Consider the following 20,005-nt stretch of genomic DNA (forward strand, 5'->3'; position numbering starts at 1 on the left):
TTTTCTTTTTGTTTTTCAGTCAGAGGCCTGCGCATTAACCGTTGACATGACGTCACATGATACAGGCAGTGGTCTTATTCGGCCCAGTTTTAACTGTGTGTAGCTGGAATGAAAGGGAAAATTAAAAAAAAAAAAAAAGAATGTTCATCCTCGTCTTCTAATTAATTAATTCTTCATATTTAGTGACACTGGCATTCACCGGGTAGCACGTCTATTGTTCTAAAGGGCATGTGCGTGAACATATTGCAAATACAATCGTCTTCACACAGGAGACATACGTTATTGGGTCAGATTATTATTATTATTATTATATTGATATTATTATTACTATTATTAGTATTAATGCTTTCGACCCTTGATATTTAAAGGCTAATTACTGCTGCAGCATGTCTCTTGTCCGTGTGAATATTTTTGCGGCAAAGAGGAATTTGTTTCATTTCATCCTCGTTGATCTGGTGCATGCCAGAGTCGGCATGTGCGATTTATAGTCGGGCCCTGTCTCTGGTTTCCTGTCTCATATATGGTCTGTGTGTGTGTGTGTGTGTGTGTGTGTGTGTGTGTGTGTGTGTGTGTGTGTGTGTGTGTGTGCGTGCGTGCGTGCGTGCGTGCGTGTGTGTGCGTGTGTGTGTGCATTGCAAGATATCAGGATTTGTTGCATTACACAACTATGACAGTATTGTAACCCTATATTCCAGTGTAATCTGCGGGGATTAGGCCGGTCCATTGGAGACAAAGAGACGGTGGATTAACATCGCTTTTAGTCTCGGTGCACAGATATACGGGAATATTGGTCCGCTCATTCCACTGTCATGATGTTACACCCACCTTTCATTTGATCTCGCAGCTGGAAGGAGAGTCGCCACGTTGCACTGGAGGGACGGGACGGTGTTACTCCAGCTCCAGTATGACGTGCTGCTAGACCAGTCTACAGGAAATGAAGGATGGAGACAAACACTATCAGTCTATCACACTCACATCGTCTTTATAGAGAAATTGTGTCCATAGGAAATATGAAAATGTGGTACATTTATCTATAGAGTGCACGTATGTGTGTCATCGCAAAATACAAAAATGTATCCAAAGTTTATTAAGTAAATAAATATCCTTGGTGTGTGTGTGTGCGTGTGTGTGTGTGTGAGTGTGTTAGTTGTGATAGTATTGCACACGGCTGCAACAGTGTTACCTAAACTAAAGCACCCTAAGCACTATATATGTGTGGCAACCAACCACGAGTTCAGCTCGTCTCACACCGGCTCAATGTTAATTATTTCATGAGTTCCGTTTGTCCCGTTCATCCAGTTAAACAACACGAAGCCACATTAGCTCCCTTTGATAAGGACAAACACCCAAGTCAACCCAACTCTGTAAACTCCAGCTTCTTACTTCAGGCCTGTTTTAAGTCCAAATACATAAAAACACAAATGAAAAACTATTACATTTCACTATACATTTCAATCATATTTTTCATCGTGTTTTTTTACACGTGCCGAGTCTAAGAGGAAAGATGAGGTTATGGTAATGTGACATAATGTTTTTTTTTTGGTCTTCATGTAATTCTTTTCTTATCGCCACATCTTGTCAGTTGCACTGATAAGGTCATTTCGTCGCTGTGTGTATTTACACTCGCCGGAGTAGAGATAGCATCAGTATATTGTGGTTTTCATTGGGAAAATTTGAAAAAGCGAGGGCGAATCCAAACTTCACCAACCAGCTCCCACTGAATTATCTCACGACGCTGAGCAGCAGTGGCTCGAAGTGAAGACACGGTAGTCAGACTGATTTCATCTCGCCTGTGAAAGGAACAATTCAGCGAGGACCGCACAATCTCTCGGTGTTTTCGTACAAGGCATCATCCACAAAACCCGAACATTAGAACCGCTCCGGCATCTCAATCGGTCCATTGAACCTTTAACAGTAAAATGGTTCATTACTGCAGCGATTCGTTAAACTTCACTTGACACCGGGGGGCGAAGAAGAATTAGTAACACTGCATGTTGGACTTTTGAAATGGCAAAACGTCAACGCTTAAAAAAACAACCTAGAAGACAACAGTATCTGACAGAATAGAACCATATTTCAGCTAAGTAAATGCACGAGTCACAATAAATATGCCTGTGTTCATTTTGTTTTTCTTCTGCATTATGGTGGATTGGGACTGACTGTGCTCCCGGTCCGTGACGCGCAGCTCATGTTCACAGCCATCACATCTTGGCCTCACATGCAGCCTCGACAGAAATAACACCGGAGCGAGTCTGTGGATGCGGTGGAGGCAACAAGTAGGCTGTAACGGGAACACATGGTGAGAGTGGAATAACTGACCTTACTCGTGGCCTGTAAGTAAAGAGACACATGACCATCCACAAGGGGTTCAGCGGGGATGACTGCACGACCCCCCCCCCCCCCCCCCCCCCCTCTCTGCGCATGCCCATACGTGGCTATATCTTCCTTATTCATCAAGCAACATGTTTAATCGAGTTAACGGGAGCGTGTGAAACGAAACGCAGAGACTTCGTCACTCTGGGTTCAATGTCTCCTCAGTCGCCTAAAAGTCGACGTCATCATAAAAGCCACTGTACTCATCGTCAGATGTCACGCCGAGGCGCAAATAATCGATTTATTTCCCCCCTCTGAATGCTTCAATATTCTCGAATCAATCATGGCGCCTCCAATGGCCGTCATTGTTTGGACGCTTCAAACGACTGGAGACCTCATGACAATCATCGCTTCCAGTGGCGACGACTAGAAAGAAATGTTCACTTCACGAATCCTCGGGGGACACCCAGACACAGCGGCGGCTGTATAGTGTGTATGTATACGAGCGATGTGAAGGAGATGATCAAGCAGCACATAACCATCAAGTGTGTCACAGAAGAGTCATGTGGTGTTGGAATCTCGTGTAATCGGCAGCACGTACAGTATAGGTCACATCGACACTGTGTGATCAGATAATAGGGATCAGACTGTTGAAATCAGTTTGGGTCTCAACCCATTCTCCAAATGCGAATGTATGGAATTGCTTCAACGATTTCAAGGTGTGAGTCTGTACAGTAAACGGAGAAGGCTAGGCCATTTGGAAAACAGGAACATGTATATAGGCTATTTCCTTCCCAACGCCAGGTGTAGCACCACCTCCGTGCTCACCACGTGCCTCCCTTTGAGTGATTTCAACAAAAATATTACAGTAAAATAAAATAAAAGATCCACCGCGCAACCAAAAGCCTCGGATTGGAGCGACGTGCAGGCCCCGATACAAACCAGTGGCTGCACACGGGGTCGCACAGAGTGAAATATTAGTCTGTCATCAGTATTTTCATTATGATCAGAGTATTATACCAAGACTTTAACACGCGCACAAAGAGGAGATTTACAGTGTGGCGCATGACTTTCAAAAATACTAAATCAATCGATCCAGTTCAGAGGAGGATGTGGGACCTCGGAGGGAAGCTCGGGGGAATTAATCTGTGAACGTTTACTTCTCATGTTTTCGACTGTAAACTGCGACCGACTGGGGCTGTTTCCTTTTCTGTATAGTATCAAATGAAATGTAAATTTTCACGACATTAAAAAAATGATCGATCCTACATCAACAACTGCACTGGGAGGTTAGGTACACAGCATTTGAAGTTTCGTGTTTTCGACTTTTAAATAAGTGTTTAGATCCTACACTGCAGCAGCTTTAATGTCGAATATATAGCTTTATCTTTTAAATTGACTCCAAATAATGACTTATTATAGGATCACGGCGATATTCAGACATAGTCTTTTGTTTTTATTCAAATCAATGAATCCATGCGGTGTAATCCACGTGTTGTGTGCATGTTCCAGCTGTGAACGAGCTGCTCTGACTCGAGTCTTAAAGGACAATATCGCCCTCTAGCGGCTCCCACGACTCCTCCAATGTGCTCCAACATGAAGGCCAACAGAGTGCAGGCCACAGCTAAAACTACTTCTAAACGTCTATCAGTTTGTATCATTTATGTATTCAGTTAAAGATAGCATCACAAATGTATCTGCACACAGACTCAACTTCTGGTCTGTTTGAGGTCAACCTGGGACATTTTAAATTAAGAAGAAACGCATGGGGAGTGAGAAGACTTGCATGGGACGCCAGTCAAAGTGAAGGTTTTTTTTTTTTCTTTCTTCCCATCGGTGGGAAGTGCAGTTGATGAATAAACGTGACCATTACGGCCGGTGGTGGTGGGGGGATGATTTCCTCACAAGAAACAATTCATCGAACAGACACCCCCGTGGAAAAAAAAAGAAGCATCCACATTCTGTTTGTCAGCAACAGACGCGAACGCCCCGAGAAAAAAGAAAAAGGGCGAGTTTCAAAGGGGAGAGTGTAATGACTGACCGGGGCCATAAACTCATTTAGCCCAGACGTCTAGCCATTTCTATAGCTTTATTGGACCGCGGTCCTTCCTGCTTTAAAGCAATTCTTCGTACAAGTTGAACAATAAATTGGAAATCCACTGCGACACCTCTCTCCCCGTCGTAAACACTTTATTAGGTGTCGTTTCTACCTTTTGAATCCCATGCTTGAAAAGAAGGGGGTTGGAAATTAACAGTCGCTTGAAGAATTTAAACTTAAATATTTGAGATTTTTTTAAATATTGATTTTGATTGGCTACAAGTGAAATGCGGTCTGACACAACTTTGTGTGTGTGTGTGTTGTATTATTTGCCTGCAAGACATTGTTCTGGAATCAAGCAGCGATTGTATATACAAGGCCTCGGGGAATCATTTTTGGTTTTAGGGAAATCAAATCAAATAAAAGCCCACAATATTCCAGCAGCATGAGAGGGGGTAAAATGACAAATGGGTTAATTTAAAACGGAAAAAAATATTATCGATATAGATATTTGTATTGATGTTGAGAAGTTTGTTTTTTTAAAGAAGCCATGATGGTAAAAGTCTGCACGTGTGTGTGTGAGTGTGTGTGTGTGTGTGTGTGTTTGTGTGTGTGTTTGCGTGCCCCGACACAAGCAGCAGTCCACGTAATTTAGCTGTGAAAGTGTTTTTATGTATTCACATATATACACACAACTTTAAATTCTTAACAACTATAAAAGCGATACACATATTAGGCACGTTCCCTACTGTTGGAGGAAGAGGAGGAGGAGGGATTTGCTGAACAATCACACATCTCAGTTTGTGATTGTGCAAAAATTGTAAAAACAGAATTGTTTTTTCAAGTGTCCCAAAAAAGTCTCTGACGGATCCCGTCCGTGCCACAGTCTCTCACCGAGACGGATTCCTGCACATTGGCCATGGCGTTATGACACTGACACGCTAAAAGATGTCTCACACACACAGAGAGAAAAAAAGTAGGATGGCAACCGAGGCTCCTACAAAAAAAATAAAATAATAGTGATTGTTCAGATGGCTTGGTTGGCACGAACAAACTCAGAGGAGCTCCTTGCCGCCCCGCTCCCTGTTCATCTTCTTCATTTTCATCCTCCTGTTCTGGAACCAGATCTTCACTTGTCTCTCGGTCAAACTCAGTATGCGGGCGACCTCGTAGCGTCGGTCCCGGGTCAAATACATGTTGTAGAGGAACTCCTTCTCCAGCTCCAGAGTCTGATACTTTGTGTACGGGCATCGCTTCTTTCGCGTCGAGCGCGCGTGAATCCAGTTTGCTGCAGGGTTGTCTGGGGGGGGGGAGAGAAGCATTACACTTTCATGACTTTATTAGTAAATGCATTGGTTTCCAAAGGTGGGGATTTGAAGGGACAATGGTGTGGTGACAGGGAATCACACATCTCTCATCTTACTTTAAGTTTTGATATGCACATAGATGACTATATTTACACGTGTTCTCGTTTTTATTCTACAGGAAGTGCTCCCTAAACCAACACACCAGGTAAAATCTCATCGAAACGGAGCAGTGTGTATCTCTTTTAGGTGTCCCGTGACATGAAAGGGTCTGGGATCCCCTGTAACAACCCTCGTAGGGTGGGTTTTTTTTTTTTTCTTCCCCCCTTCCCGAGCCGCGGTATAGCACGAGACACTTTTATAGGTTAGTAAAACTGGAGGTTTTACACACCCAGCTCATACAGTTCGTGGGGCTGTAAATCATTACTGGCTATTTCGTTTACTTACTTGGGTCAAGTTGTTGTTGTTTCTCCTCTTTGGGCTCGCTGTGGCTCGAAAGCTCACTTCCACTGTGCTCCTTGGTCGCCTTCTCCGGACACTCCGACGGCGCGCACGCGAACTCGCCGGCGAGCGGCCGCGCCTCCGGCTCCAGCGCGTCGCACTCCGCCGCCTTCCGCGGCAGCACGTCGGGCTTCGTCCCGTACGACCGGCTGCTCGAGTGGAATCCGCCGAACGAGACGTGGTTGGAGATGGGGTCCATCCAGGAGCGCACGCCCACGTATCGGCCGTCCGAGGCGGGCAGATGGGACTGGTGGTGGTGGTGGTGGTGCACGTACGGATGGTAGATCCCCTGCGGGTGGACCGAGGACCACGACGACGAGAAAACCGCGGACTTTGGCGCAAAATTGCAAGAGGAGAAGTCCGCGTTGTCCCCGGCACCTGACGGCCTCGGGGTCAACGAGTGTGGAGCCTGGATAAAGCGAGCGCCGTACACATCCTCCGGCTCCTGCTGCCCCATTATCGCGTCCACATAGCAGTTGCTGAGCGTGCCACTGGAAGACATTTTTGATCTCTTCCTACTCATATAATAAGGCTAGCACTGTTACGGGGAAGCTTCCCTCTATGAACAATCATGGTATTTTTGCTGGCCTGCATCTACAGGGATTGGTTACATGGATCACGTGGTCATATTTACCAATACAGCAAGTAAATCAATCCTGCCCTTGCGCTCTCCCTCTCCCCTTCCTTTTCCTTTTTTTCTTTTCCTCCTCAGGTTTAATTTCGCTTTTCATTTCACAAATAATAAAAAGGCCCGTCAGATGTGACTGGAGGGAGAAAAGAATCGCTCAAATAAATGCAAATGATTTTTTTTTCTTCTTCCGTTTCTCATGAGCTTGTGGCTGCAGGATGTTGCAACAATACAAAAAAAGGAATAACGCCCCCCCTCTCTCTCACACACACACACACACACACACACACTCCACCAAGACGGATTCCCTGCATCTCAATGTTTGAGAAAACTCTTATAATATCGTCCTGATACCCTCAATGCCAGTAAAATGGTTTATAGACTGACGGAGTCCTCGTAAAAATAGATGTAATAACATGCTGTAAAATAACAGACGCCATTTCCCTTCACAATGCGGCGAATCCATTGTTAATATTCGGGCGAGGAAACATATTTTCTGGGGTCGGTTTAATTTTTAAAGTTGCGCAGGAAATGGCAGTTGTGAAAATTACTGTATTAATTCAAAGGAGGGCAATAATGCCTTTATGTATCAATAAATGTTTTATGAGGTGTGTGTGATTATACAGGCCGTCAATAAAAAAGAAAGAGAAAGACTTGGAGAAGCTAAGCAGATCTGTGTATTAGTTGATTGGAAGGTGTGATTTAAAAGTAATAACTGAAATGAAGTAATGAGAGAAGTGACGTTTTTGCACGTTATGCATGTTTTCTGTGGGTTTTTTTTAACATCAGTCAGGAAAGGGGGGAAGTTACTAGAGAAATGGTTGAGACGTGGGGTCATATTTGCAGCTACATGCTCCTGCATCACGCATAACGATGAAATATGAAGTTATTCTGCACAATGGAAAAGAAACAACGTGGCCGCCGAGGCCCTGCGTCGCCCGCAGAGGAGGAAGAGCCGAGTCCTGCCTGAACACAACTCAACCCCTCCTGACTGAGGACCGTGGACTGCTGGTGTAGTTACAAAGAGCCCTGGATATAATAGCAACAGCATATTTATTTGATTACCAGACCCCAGCCCCCCCTTTGCGCCTCTGTCTATCTGCTACACGTGCCCCTCTCTTATCCACAGACACGGGCGACTATAGTGGACGACAGAAAAGGACTGAACATTTGTTGTCTTATTAAGACTATTTTTTTTGTTCTTAAATTCATGAATGTGAGTCTGTTGCTTTAAATGTATTGTCTGCGGAAAATGCGAAAATCTTGAAAGCGTGTGACGGACTATTGTATCCTATAACATCTAAACCAATGAACTAATGCCGGTACAAATACGACATTTTTAAAAATAAAAAAAATAGGCGTCATCAAGTTGGAGCGCCGCTGTAAACACTCGTTTAAATCGGGAACACATTAGGGACATTTGAGATGCAACTTCTTTGTGCAACAGGCTCGTGTCGAGAATGCATTTTGCTTTCTATGATTCCTTCCTCCGCATCATGACCGTTTGAAGCAACAACTAAAAAAAGGATAATGCTGCAAATGCAACATGTCTGCACCAATCACAGATGACGACAAAAACCAAAACACTTATTTGACAATCTATTTATTGCAAGATACATGCCACACACATGCAGTCAAATCCACAGATGAACACCGTTTTCCGCCACTTCAAAAAAAAGGCCCACTGAAAACATTTCACTACTGAGCAAATTGGCTTTGCACTTTTCACTGTAAAAACAAATGTTGCACCACATACACGACAATAAATGTGCTTTCATGACTGAAATAAAGGAACATCCTTCCACACGGCTCACCGCCCCGACACAATAGAATATATCCATGTCTACACGCCAGAGGGGGGAGAATTGCTCCTCCAATAATTTAAGAACAAAAAGTGTTACCCTGATGTGATAAAAAAAAACAAAAAAATGAAACAAATAGAACACGAGACGCCACACAAAGTACTAAAAGGGGGCACACGTATAGTCACAGTTTCGCTGAAATTGATAGATAAACGTCCAATGCCACCAAAAGCATCAAACTGAATACGAGAGACATTACAAATAAAATGAAGAGCTAACCACTGGAAAGAATGCGAGCTCACGAAAAGGTGAGATTCGAGGTGAGTTCGCGGATGCGGTTCTCCCTGTTCATTTTCTTCAGCTTCATCCTGCGGTTCTGGAACCAGATCTTGACCTGCCTGTCGGTCAGGTTGACGCCCCTGCTGATCTCTAGGCGGCGCTCTCGGGTCAGGTACATGTTGAAGAGGAACTCCTTCTCCAACTCCAAGGTCTGGTGCTTCGTGTAGGGGCACCGCTTCTTTCTCCCACTCCTCGCCGTTAACCAGTTGCTGGTCGGCGCGTCGCTCTTGCAGCCTGTGGAGATTTCACATCAGGTGTTATTTTTAGCTTCATGTTTGAAAAAAAAAAAAAAAGACAAAAAAAAAGCTAAGCCTCAACCTGCTGCTTCACATCCCCACCTCTGGGAAATAACACACAATATTCAACGCCTCCACAGAGTAATTAATAACCAGGGGATGTTATTAGTCACGAGCAGGCCACCATCACTAATAAAAGAGAAATGAAATTGAAACCCCAACTGATCAAACCGCACGCACCGGGAATACCTCTTCATACAGCTCGAAGAAAAATAATCCATTAATTTCATTAAATATTAAAGAGCATTAACGCGTAATTGATGTAATCTTTGATTAAGCTGTTCAAATGATCCGACCCCACGTTGCATTTCAAATTCAGTGGTTTTCGCATGTTGCAAGGCTCCAGTTTGTGAGATGCAGAGAATGAAATGTGCTCAGCCTGACAGCTGCTAATGCACCAGGTTGTTTTTTTTTTAAGATCCTTGACTGAATTCTTAATGCAAATGTTGGAAAAGGGAGGTAGGATTATCAGAGCAGCTTACATGTGCCTTTTCTCTGATTCTGAAGATAGTGCAATACATATAAATGTAAAGCAACTCATTGTGACACTATCCTATACATTGAAAAACTACAACAGTAGTTTTAATTAAAATATCTGAGGTTTAAAAAACGGGGGGGGGGGGGTGATTCTGCATGCTGCATGGTAAAACCATTCTCTGTTGCCTTTAACTGCAACCTGAGAAAGACTCTCATTAAACATTACGACTTTCGGGTTGTTTGTGTTTTATACTTGGTTTTATGATGCTACAGCCTCTCTCAACACAGCGCCACGAGATAAAAGCTTTCATTGTAGCCAACCCACCTTTCCCCTCCTTCAGCTGCAGCTCGGGACTGGACAGGGGCGCCTCCATGTCCATGGAGCAGTGCCTCTCCTCCGAGCCCGACTTTGGGTCGGGACTTTGCGCGGGCACCGGAGTCCTCGAGGTGTCGGGGTCGTCCTCGCCTTTCTTCTCGACCTCTGCGAAATTGGAGGAGGAGGAGGACGACGACGACGACGACGAGGCGGAGGATGGCTGCGGTTTCGGGGTGAGCCGGCTGAGCTGCATCAGCGTCGGGTTGGGACTCGGCGGCTCGTGGCAGTAGTTCTCCTGCTGCTTCCCGTTCGCATAAGTTTGGCTCAGTCTGAAATAGCCCGGCACCGGGACCTCGGGACCGTCGACGGGACAGGACTCGGGGGTCACGTTAGAATAAGCGGGGACTTCTGTCAGGCTGACTTTTTGCACTCTCTTGTCGGAGTACATGCAGCAGTTACTCTCCTCCTTTATGCTCTGTGAGAACGAACAGTTTGTCATCGGAGTGGACGGCTCTATTCTGCAGGCTCTGTTCGGGTCAGCCCAGTTATCTATCTGAGGTATGTACGAGTGGACATTCATGCCCATAGTTTGGTGGCTGACCTCCCCTCGTTTGCCGAAAGACGGCAGGAGTCCACAGGTTTGCATTCCGTAAGTTCCCATGTCGGAGCCGGACGGCATGTACATGTTGCTGTTGGAGTAGAAGCTGTCCGTCCTGCAAGCCCCGATTAGAGAGTCCACTAAGAACGTGTTTGCCGCAGGAGAGCTACTGGGGAAGGACATTTTGGGGGGTTAGGCTCTTTGGAGGAGAGAGATGTCCTTTGTAAGCTGACATATCTAGGAAAAACAATCTCCCGTGTAAGTCAGGATGCCTCCCGACCACATGACAAGCCCACCAATGAGATTTGAAAATGGACTTGAGACGCAGCCTCCTCTCCCCGCACCCGCGCGTACTGCGGATGCAGACGTGGTCAACAGCGACACCTACAACACGGACTTGAAATTGGTTTGCAGACGAGCGGGGGGGGGGGGGGGGGGGGGGGGGGGGGGGGGGGGGGGGGGGGGGGGGGTCACCGCGGGACTTTACAGAGGCTGCTCAATAAAAAACCGAGGCAATTATCACATTTGATTTGAATTAGAGACAGTGAACTTTCATTTTGGATCCGCGCTGCCCAACCACCGAGGCTCAACGTGTTGAAACGCCCAAAAGGACGAGTGTGTGTGAGTGTGTGTGTGAGTGTGTGTGTGTGTGTGTGTGTGTGTGTGTGTGTGTGTGTGTGTGTGTGTGTGTGTGTGTGTGTGTGTGTGTGTGTGTGTGTGTGTGTGTGTGTTTCCTATACATGGCGCATATAGGCAACAACTGCAGTCTACATCAACGCACCCATTGAATCCAGTTTCCTTCTTTATTAATATGAACCATTCATATGCCTCCAGGTCCACATTAACTGTATTTACATATATTTTACTGCGTCCAATGTCTTTCACTTAAAATAGGAAACATAATATTACATGGTGTGAGCATACTGCCACTTATTTTAATTGATTAACTGTTTTAGTTTGTTTTGCTTTTGAGCTTATTTGCTTTTATGGCATTTTGTTGAATTGTGCATTGGGCCTTTTGCATTTCCTGCAAGATGTCAGCATTAAAACAAGGAGCCTGGACGTAAGATGCGAGCCCACCGTTCCCAAAGTTAATCCTCTCAGCCACTCGAAGGTCTCAGTTGCTTGAAGGTCAACACTAGAGGTCTACTGTTGTGAAATAAAGTACAATTAATCCATATAGAAATGTGTCTTTTATTATTTGCTCTATAGTCATCAACGAAAAGAGCGTTTGTTTGCATTTTGCCACAAGTGTATTTTTTAAGACGTGCAAATGCAAAGTTCGAAAAGAAAGTCTGCTGAATGTGTCGGTGTTCATGGTCTGGGGAATATCATTATTGCTCAGTGCTCCATTGTTGTTGTCTGTAAGGATTTAAGGCATATGTGTGCAAAATACAGAGCCACGCAGAAACAGAAGAGGGGACGAATAAAAACATTAGAAGCCGCAAAAAAATGAATAATGAGCCCGGGCCACAATGATTACCAATGACTCTACAGGTCTGACAATAAAAAAGAAAAAACAAACTAAATGCTACTTTAAGTAATTCTGTCTTTGGTATTGATGCGACAAGTTCACAATCACACAACGTGTTTGAGACGTATACACGTCGTATTGGTTGTTTTCCAGGTTACTGGTCATTAACAGTTGGTTTTGCAAAAATAAAAACATCGCACGATTCACAAAGAACAAAAACAAGCCTAGTGAAATATCCTCATTTTGATAATAACATAGCCTTTGAAAATAAATTCCCCATAGCAGTTTATCATATTCAGTCATTTTAAAAGGGGGAAAAAATAACGTTAATTGAGACTTCTGACAACACGGACATCATATTTTTGCTTTAATAATCATGTTTCTTACAATGAATTTCTCTGAGATAAGATTGGGATTTTTATACATAACGTGATGCACTAAAAGTATTTTTAATGTGGAAGATTACTCTTCATTTATAATAAACTATTAGCAATAATAACAATGAAAAAAGATATATACTCATGTTTTAAAAAAAAAGGATACAACAGATAAATGGATATGGATACTTAAAAAAAAAGGATTGAACTCTGCTTCTGCTCTTTTGTGGAGGAGCTCTGCTCTTATGTTTAAAACAAATAACCAGCAGGAATTGCAGACGCAGATACACGGCAATTAAAAATATATATATACATTTAAAGCAGCAAACGTTAAATGTTTTTTTTTTAAACAGAAACAAAGCACAAGACTCGAGTGGCCTATAAGACCGTGCGGCCTTCAGGTAGCGATCGAAGTCTGTACGGTTCACATGACAAGGACACGGGAAGAATCAAGATTTCTCTTTTTTGTAGCTTGTCCTTTCAAAACACTTGAACACGACTTGTTGCAAGTGTGATTGCAGTTGGGAAGACACCAAGCAGCATTTGCACAGAGTGAAAAGAGACTATGTGTGTTACACGTTGTCAGACCGCCTGAGAAAAAATGCAGACTTTTTATCAGTTTGATATCAAACTGAAATCCCAACATAATTGTGGCCCGTGGTTGCAGCTGCACATTAAAATAAACATCTAAATTAAAAAATACACCGGTGCTGAACGATTTTTTTGTTCCTCCACTGACTGGTTTTTCGTGCAGGGTGTTTGGTGTTGAATTTGGCTGAACTCTGCATTTCCCACCTCGAGCCAGAAGCAGCAAGTCTGCCCTCATGTGGATACACCGAGAACCGGAGTGAGACGCTCCACACACAGTTGGTAATGGGATTTCACTGTAGGACATGATGACGAGACAATTAAACGCGTAATGAAACCTCAGTTTTCTAACTGCCTTTCGGGGGGAAAGTACTAAAGGAAATAAGCAGCAATCCCCACTCCATTGTTGTTTCTATAAAGCTCGCTGAGACGAGGAGAGCGAGGCCCTAATTGTTGCTGCACATAGACCAGAAGTGAAAATGATCTGGTGTCACAATTTGAATAGTTTGCCTCTACTGATTACAAAAATAAGGATATACACTGCTGAGGTAAATATTGCATTCACATTCATTCATTCATTCTGCTATAGGGCCAGCCCCGCTGCAGTTCTCACCTGCATTCATTCAAAAGAGGAAAATACGCGCCGCTACTTTGCGAATATTTAGTAATGGTCGTCCTCTGCGACAGATTCGACTGCGTCAAAGCCACATTTCACCCGCTTTTTTTAATAACACACGAGCAGATTGAACTTGGATTTTTTCAGATGGCGGCTCCTTAACAGAACACCTCCCATTGTTCTCCAGTAAACATCGCTATACATCTCAAGTCCTAAGATGTCAAAAGGAGCTAAATATGGGCGAAGTGAAACAGTCTTCTTGTGGTCTGGGGGTTGGGGCACCAAAGTCCAATAGCCCCCTATTTAGGCATTTACAGCTGCTTTTATTATACTGTCTAGACGGTTCAAGGTTTAGTAAACAATCTAGTGTTTGAAAGAGAAGGAAATAACCAGGACCATACAGGCCTGCGAGCGCCAAACCGCCCCGTCGACGAATCTGTAGATAATTCCCTCCATGTCGTCTGATGCCATGTAGATATCGGACTGGGATCATGTGACAGCTTTCGTGACTATGATGCATATTTTTTTTTCTCCGTGTCTACTTTATTTCACACCACAACGTACATTACATGCGTCTTTACACAGTACACAAGGAAGAAGAAGCCTACATATACGTTTTGTATAAATAATTTCCAAGCACAGCACCTCGCACTTTGCTGAAATACGTGTTGCCAATAACGAGGAAAATATGTGAACACAAATAAATAATTGTTATGATTGTATTATGCAAAAAAAATAAAATAAAAATAAATGAAATGCCATATTTTTTAGTGTGTAGAATAAATTGTTTGTACAGAATGATCAGGGTTCATATATACAGAGAGGAGCAGTCTTTGGAAAGCGTGTGTGTGTGTGTGTGTGTGTGTGTGTGTGTGTGTTCGTGCTACTATGTTTGGACATCAGAATAGAGGATTCCCGGTGAAATACTGTAGGCGGTCGCGGTTCAGCTTTTTCTCCTTCATCCGTCTGTTCTGAAACCAGATCTTCACCTGCCGATCAGACAGGTTCAACATTCGGGACAGCTGCAGCCGCTTCTCTTTGTTAATGTACACGTTGAAGAAAAACTCTCGTTCAAGTTCTCGGATCTGGTATTTGGAGTAAGGACACCTCTTCTTCCTGGACTTGGTTGATGAACCTGCACAAGAAAGGGGAAAAGGGAAAAATGAATACATGAAAAAATGTAGGCAGAAATGAAGGTCAGGTTATAAATATTTAACTTAAATATAGTGCATATCTTTACACGTATAATTTATATATTCATTTCTGCACAAAGCCCCCCCCCCCCCCCCCCCCCCCCCCCCCCCCCCCCCCCCCCCCCCCCCCCCCCCCCCCCCCCCCCCCCCCCCCCCCCCACACACACACACACACACACACACACACACACACACACACACACACACACACACACACACACACACACACACACACACACACACACACACACACACACACACACACACACACACACACACACACACACACCAGAGGAATTAGCATTAAAATGAACTTACACTGCACTGAATATTAATTATATGCTGGCGTCTGGAGACAAACTATCACATTATGCCTCAAAGCTGCTGTTACATCTACATAACTTCGCCTATAAGACGATGTAAAAACTTTAATAAAATAACGCCACCTCTATTCAATTCCCTTCCGAAACAAATCAATGCCATGAGCCTCGCATTGTTACTAGACACCAGGTAACCTTTAAACTACGGTTACTTGACGGTGTCCGCATTGTAAATACCTTTACAACCGTTAAGTAAATCTTATAGGGATATAAAAAGCCTTTGCATGCATATAAAGCGCCACACAACCGCGGACGGATCGCGGTGGTGGACGTGGTGCAGCGCAGATCACCCCCATTGTCTCAAGTGAACACCTCATACACGGGACAAAGACGAAAAACGACTTACTCTGTTGGCTGCTCTTGTCGCCGCAGTTGGAGGACGAGTCCTCCTCGTCCACGCTGCCGCTCGGGTCAGCTTTGTGCTCCTCCAGTTTGGTCAGAGCCTGCTCGTTGTTCGAAGCATCCCCGGGAGGAGCAGAGTCTGTCTTTTGTTTGGGGGGCTCCGCGCCGTGCTTGTCCGAGTTCGGAGTGTCCAAAAACTGGTCGAAGCCCTGGGGGAGAACCCCGTTCCGGCCGACACCGGCGAAGAAATTGCACGGCGAGCTCGTCCCTCCGCGGTGGCCGTACAAGGACTCGTTTTTGAATAGCACTTCCGCCCTGCTGCCGGAGGACTGGATCAAGTCCCGATGCATGATCTCCTCCGTGGAGTAGTAAGACGCGTAATTGCCCCGGTAATGCCATTTGCTCGGATGGTCCAGTCCATAATCCCTGAAAGCGACCTCGCGAACCGGTTGGACTTGCGCTATGTTGGGGGAATAGGGGAAATTGACCTGACACGAAGTGGTCTGCGGTAAAAACGAGGAGACCGATGTAAAATCAGGCGTCGAAACGTAATAAGTGCAGCTCGGCAAATACATATTTGACGCACAGCCGCGATCATCGTATTCCGTCATATCTCGTCTTCCCCTTCCCTCTTTGCAAGGGAGCAGAGGAATTGGCAGCTCGGCTGTGTTAAACTTTGTCCATCTATAGCACCACGGGCGCGTGGAGAGACCCCGCCAGGGAGAAAAAATCGGAAGCGTAGGCAGACCTGCAATACATCTTGATCGATTCTTGAGGTAATTGTGTCATGTGATCCAGCTAAGAAATTACCATACATAATATCAGTCATTAAAACCTGTCCGGAGAAACTCATGTGAGCGCATGCACGAGCCTCCATTGGCTCCTTGGCTGCAGAGGAAACTCCTCTCCAGCCTTCTTGCCCTATAGCTCACAGAAAGGAAAAAAAAAAAACGGAAATTTGTGAACCACTGCTGGAATATATGATTTAAAGCTCCACAGCAGCACCGTCTCCATCGCGTAATGGCATGTAATGAGAGGCGCACAGCCCCATTCCGCAGTCAATTTGCGCAATTTGGGGAGGAGGCATGTTTGTCTGCGGCAACAGTTCGGCTTGGGAACGTTGGAGTTGACCTCCCTGTTAGATAGACTTGACGCGAGACTCGAGGAGAAAGGCACCGAGGCCACCGTGTCTGCACCGCTGCTGTTGCTGAACCACAACAGCAGAACTGTGCGTGATTCACGAGCGACTCATTAAGTCGGACTTTTTTTTTAATGCAAATACATTTTAGGCTTCATTGCATGTAACACACTGAGCACAACGACGGTTGGGGGTAAGTTAAATACAGACAAACAGACGCTGGAAGAGAAACATTTGAATTCATTGTCAGACACGAGCCTTCTGGCCTGCAGCGAAATAAAGCTCATGGCACCACAACAGAAACAACACAAGACTAGAACTGTTCTATGACACATTCTGATATAAATTATATTGCAGAGCAATAGACGAGCCCTTGAGTGCTTAAACTTGACAAAAAGAATAAATATTTGTTGCTTCGCTTTTCATTGGTTTCCTCTCAATGCTCACTGCAGATGAACGCGTTTGGAAACAGTCAAGTCCAACACACCACGCTATGGCTACTGCACAACAAGTTGATTCTGGATCTCACAAAAAAAAAACATAAGCACAGACAACTGCAGCATGAATCACTGAGCACAGCATTGCCAAGTCCAAAAAAAAAGAAGAAAAAAAGGATTAATAATATACAGCTTTGACCGTCTGTGGTCCAGGTGATGTCCAACAAGAATTCACCAACATTCAAATCATTTTATTGCACCAAAGCGGCCATGCCTGCAGTGTTTAGGCCTCCCTGCGCTAAACGGAGTGAGAACTCTGCTGGACGGAGAAACCTCATCTTCAAAGATTCGACCAATGATTGTGTCTATGTGAGTATATATTTTTTATGTTTATTATTAACAGCACAGTAGAGAAAGAGAAAGAGGAAGAGAAACATTTAAATAAAAAACAAAGCGCTTCATAGTTTTTTGCAGGACTGCAGCAGTGACCACAAAGTATTTATCTGTATCTCCAGTAGAAACGCATTTGTAACAGTAAACTGACCGGCTCCATCTCTGCTTTGAGCTTGAAGGTCACACACAATGTAGACGAAGCTTTAAGGGCGACTGGGTTTATTGTTATTGGGGGTAAAATCCGCTTTGTAGTCTTCAGTCCGTCACTATACTTCACGTTGAAAGCCCTCGGGCCAGCTAACACAAATACACGCTAAACACTTCTGTAGTTATATCTACAAAATAAGAGTTCAAACTTGAAGTTTCCAGATACAATACAAAGAAGATACACAGAAATGATGATGTGCGTAGGACCTGGAGAGACAAAGTTAAGGCGACCTCGACCTGTTGCTTTCCTTTTTTCGTTTTGTTTTGTTTTGCGTTGTGGCTTTTCTTGGCTTTATTTGTTGTGAATCATATAGTCATTTGAAATTATCATTGTTAGTTTCATTATTTTTCATTATTAGTATTATATGCATTTTGCACTTTTGCACCACATTAAAATGACCCCAAAAATCTGACGTGTCCAACAAAGTAAAAAAAATAATAAATAAATAAAATAAAACGTTGAATTGTGTTTCAGATGAGTGTTTTGGGGCCATTAAAAGCGAAACTGTCTTGTTGCTGAGCCACTTTTATGTGCGTAATATTAACTTTAACACTGTCATTTCCCAAATCTGCATGAGATGCTCCTTCAAAATTTCGTGAGAAAATAGACTTTTATACTGACTATATTCTCTCTGTCCTGAAGTACGTTTTTTGCTAATATTGTGTGGAACTATTGCGATGCACATCCTACTAACTTGACCTTAACTTTGTTGTTGTTCCCCCACTATCTTCTTAAGGGGCCTGAGCTACATGGCGCTGCCTGTGTGCGTTCGGCAGTAAAGCAATAAAGCAACAAATACTGAGGAAAACGTTGCGTATTGCGCACAGAGGAAAAACTCGGCGTTGTGGTTCAAAATAGTCAAGAGCAGTAAAAACTAATAGTAGGTGAAGATGGCGAGCGGTGAGGATTTTAGACTAAGGGAAGGCAGACAGACGGCGAGCAGGAGGCGCGGCCTGCAGCATATGGGTCCAGAAGACGTATACATATACATATATACTACAACAGCTACCAGACTGACGGTTAAAAAAATACATTTAAATCGAATGGCTCTCCAAACAAAATACCCACACAAAATGGATAACTTTTTGTATCGGAAACCGTCAATAGTAGAACTAACATCTCTTTTATTTTCAAATTACAGATTTGAAATGTTCCTCTGACTTTGCATGAAGCTAAAATAAGCCTGCAGTGTTACAGGAACACAATACTAGCAGTAAATGATGTGACGATGATGCGGTGGCGATGATGCAATGGGAGGGACCGTTATTAATAGATCCAAGGGTTCATGTGTATTAGTCTGTTGGTGGTTGGTTATTTGGCGCATGTATCGCATTCAAAATGTATGTGCTGTGCAAGTTTAAATAAAGGGTTGCATATGGGACTTTTGAGTAAAAGTCCAGATCCATTTGGCCACAGCCTTATTAACCTTGGCGCAAATGGCATGTGGAGATCTTGGCTGTGGCTTTGAGCTGCTGCTGTGTTGTGTGTTTACTATGGGGAGGAATTACGCAGCAGCGCCCAGGAGGACGAGGAGGGCCAATATTGACATGCACATATGACCAAAACTTAAGAAAATGGACAAATATGCGTCAACGTACTTTTTTGAAGTATATTTAATTGATTTAGAATTAAAAGGAGGAATAGTGCGAGGAGCAGATGTGAATACTGTGTCTACAGGGCGGTACATTTTAAAACGAGGGCTCGTCTCTCTCAGAGATGTCATTGCAGTTTCTTGGTATAAAATTTATATTTTTTTTGTTGTTGTGCACAAATTCCCGCATCCATACATCCGTCCAATAAGTGAGGAGTATTCGGTTTATCTAAAAGGGCAGGTAGTGACAATCGTATTCACTATTCACTATATCGAGGTTTACTGGATGAATCCTGCCGACCTCCATTTTAAAATCATTCGTATAGCATTTGATGGGAAGAGGTGCAGTCTGGTGTGAGCTTAAATAACATCAACAGATTAGTATCGTAGACAACCACTGCACGGCTGACTGAAAGATTCTGGCACCTTCAAACTAGCCTCGAGAAAAGGGAAGTCCAGTATTACATCTGCGGTTCAATTTCCTGAATAGAAATATAAAATTGTTCGCACGATGAACAATAACGTGGCTACGGGTAATTTAAAATGTTCTTTATTCATAAATGTTTTCGTTCTCAGGTTTGGGTCGACTTCAGAAAGACCCCTGGTTCGTGCGTAAAGAGACGGCGGGTTGCATTCACGTTTTCGTATTTACCAAT

The 20,005-nt window shown here is 43.9% G+C and overlaps 3 protein-coding genes and 1 long non-coding RNA gene across 4 annotated transcripts in view; all 4 read right to left on the reverse strand.

Annotated features, from left to right (window-relative positions):
- Position 1: 1 nt before the first annotated feature.
- The window catches only part of LOC118282665, a 42,625-nt gene continuing 22,621 nt past the window's right edge, over positions 2 to 20,005 (reverse strand). Inside the window, exon 3 of the long non-coding RNA XR_007032118.1 lies at positions 2 to 925. This is a non-coding gene — a long non-coding RNA (uncharacterized LOC118282665). The remainder of the gene's footprint in view (positions 926 to 20,005) is intronic.
- hoxd9a (homeobox D9a) lies at positions 5,002 to 6,933 on the reverse strand. The gene is made up of 2 exons (XM_035603936.2): positions 6,103 to 6,933; positions 5,002 to 5,651 (listed from the first exon to the last, which is right to left on the reverse strand). Exons 1-2 carry the CDS (start codon positions 6,677 to 6,679, stop codon positions 5,407 to 5,409), a joined length of 822 nt encoding a protein of 273 aa, XP_035459829.2. The 5' UTR covers positions 6,680 to 6,933; the 3' UTR covers positions 5,002 to 5,406.
- On the reverse strand, positions 8,372 to 10,945 carry hoxd10a (homeobox D10a). Its single transcript, XM_035603934.2, has 2 exons — positions 10,024 to 10,945; positions 8,372 to 9,159 (listed from the first exon to the last, which is right to left on the reverse strand). Exons 1-2 carry the CDS (start codon positions 10,793 to 10,795, stop codon positions 8,885 to 8,887), a joined length of 1,047 nt encoding a protein of 348 aa, XP_035459827.1. The 5' UTR covers positions 10,796 to 10,945; the 3' UTR covers positions 8,372 to 8,884.
- hoxd11a (homeobox D11a) lies at positions 12,645 to 16,366 on the reverse strand. Its single transcript, XM_035603935.2, has 2 exons — positions 15,587 to 16,366; positions 12,645 to 14,802 (listed from the first exon to the last, which is right to left on the reverse strand). Exons 1-2 carry the CDS (start codon positions 16,191 to 16,193, stop codon positions 14,567 to 14,569), a joined length of 843 nt encoding a protein of 280 aa, XP_035459828.1. The 5' UTR covers positions 16,194 to 16,366; the 3' UTR covers positions 12,645 to 14,566.

Source organism: Scophthalmus maximus, chromosome 14 (genome assembly GCF_022379125.1).
Source record: "Scophthalmus maximus strain ysfricsl-2021 chromosome 14, ASM2237912v1, whole genome shotgun sequence".
NCBI classification, from domain to species: domain Eukaryota; kingdom Metazoa; phylum Chordata; class Actinopteri; order Pleuronectiformes; family Scophthalmidae; genus Scophthalmus; species Scophthalmus maximus.

What these genes read in the sequence shown, in the direction of transcription:
- hoxd9a (XM_035603936.2), bottom strand. Translation starts at nt 6,679, where the DNA reads ATGAGTAGGAAGAGATCAAAAATGTCTTCCAGTGGCACGCTCAGCAAC. An exon ending in ACAACAACAACTTGACCCAA is followed by an intron (nt 5,652 to 6,102) that starts GTAAGTAAACGA and finishes CCCCCCCCCCAG; the next exon opens with ACAACCCTGCAGCAAACTGG.
- hoxd10a (XM_035603934.2), bottom strand. Translation starts at nt 10,795, where the DNA reads ATGTCCTTCCCCAGTAGCTCTCCTGCGGCAAACACGTTCTTAGTGGAC. An exon ending in GCAGCTGAAGGAGGGGAAAG is followed by an intron (nt 9,160 to 10,023) that starts GTGGGTTGGCTA and finishes AAATCTCCACAG; the next exon opens with GCTGCAAGAGCGACGCGCCG.
- hoxd11a (XM_035603935.2), bottom strand. Translation starts at nt 16,193, where the DNA reads ATGACGGAATACGATGATCGCGGCTGTGCGTCAAATATGTATTTGCCG. An exon ending in CGACAAGAGCAGCCAACAGA is followed by an intron (nt 14,803 to 15,586) that starts GTAAGTCGTTTT and finishes TTTCTTGTGCAG; the next exon opens with GTTCATCAACCAAGTCCAGG.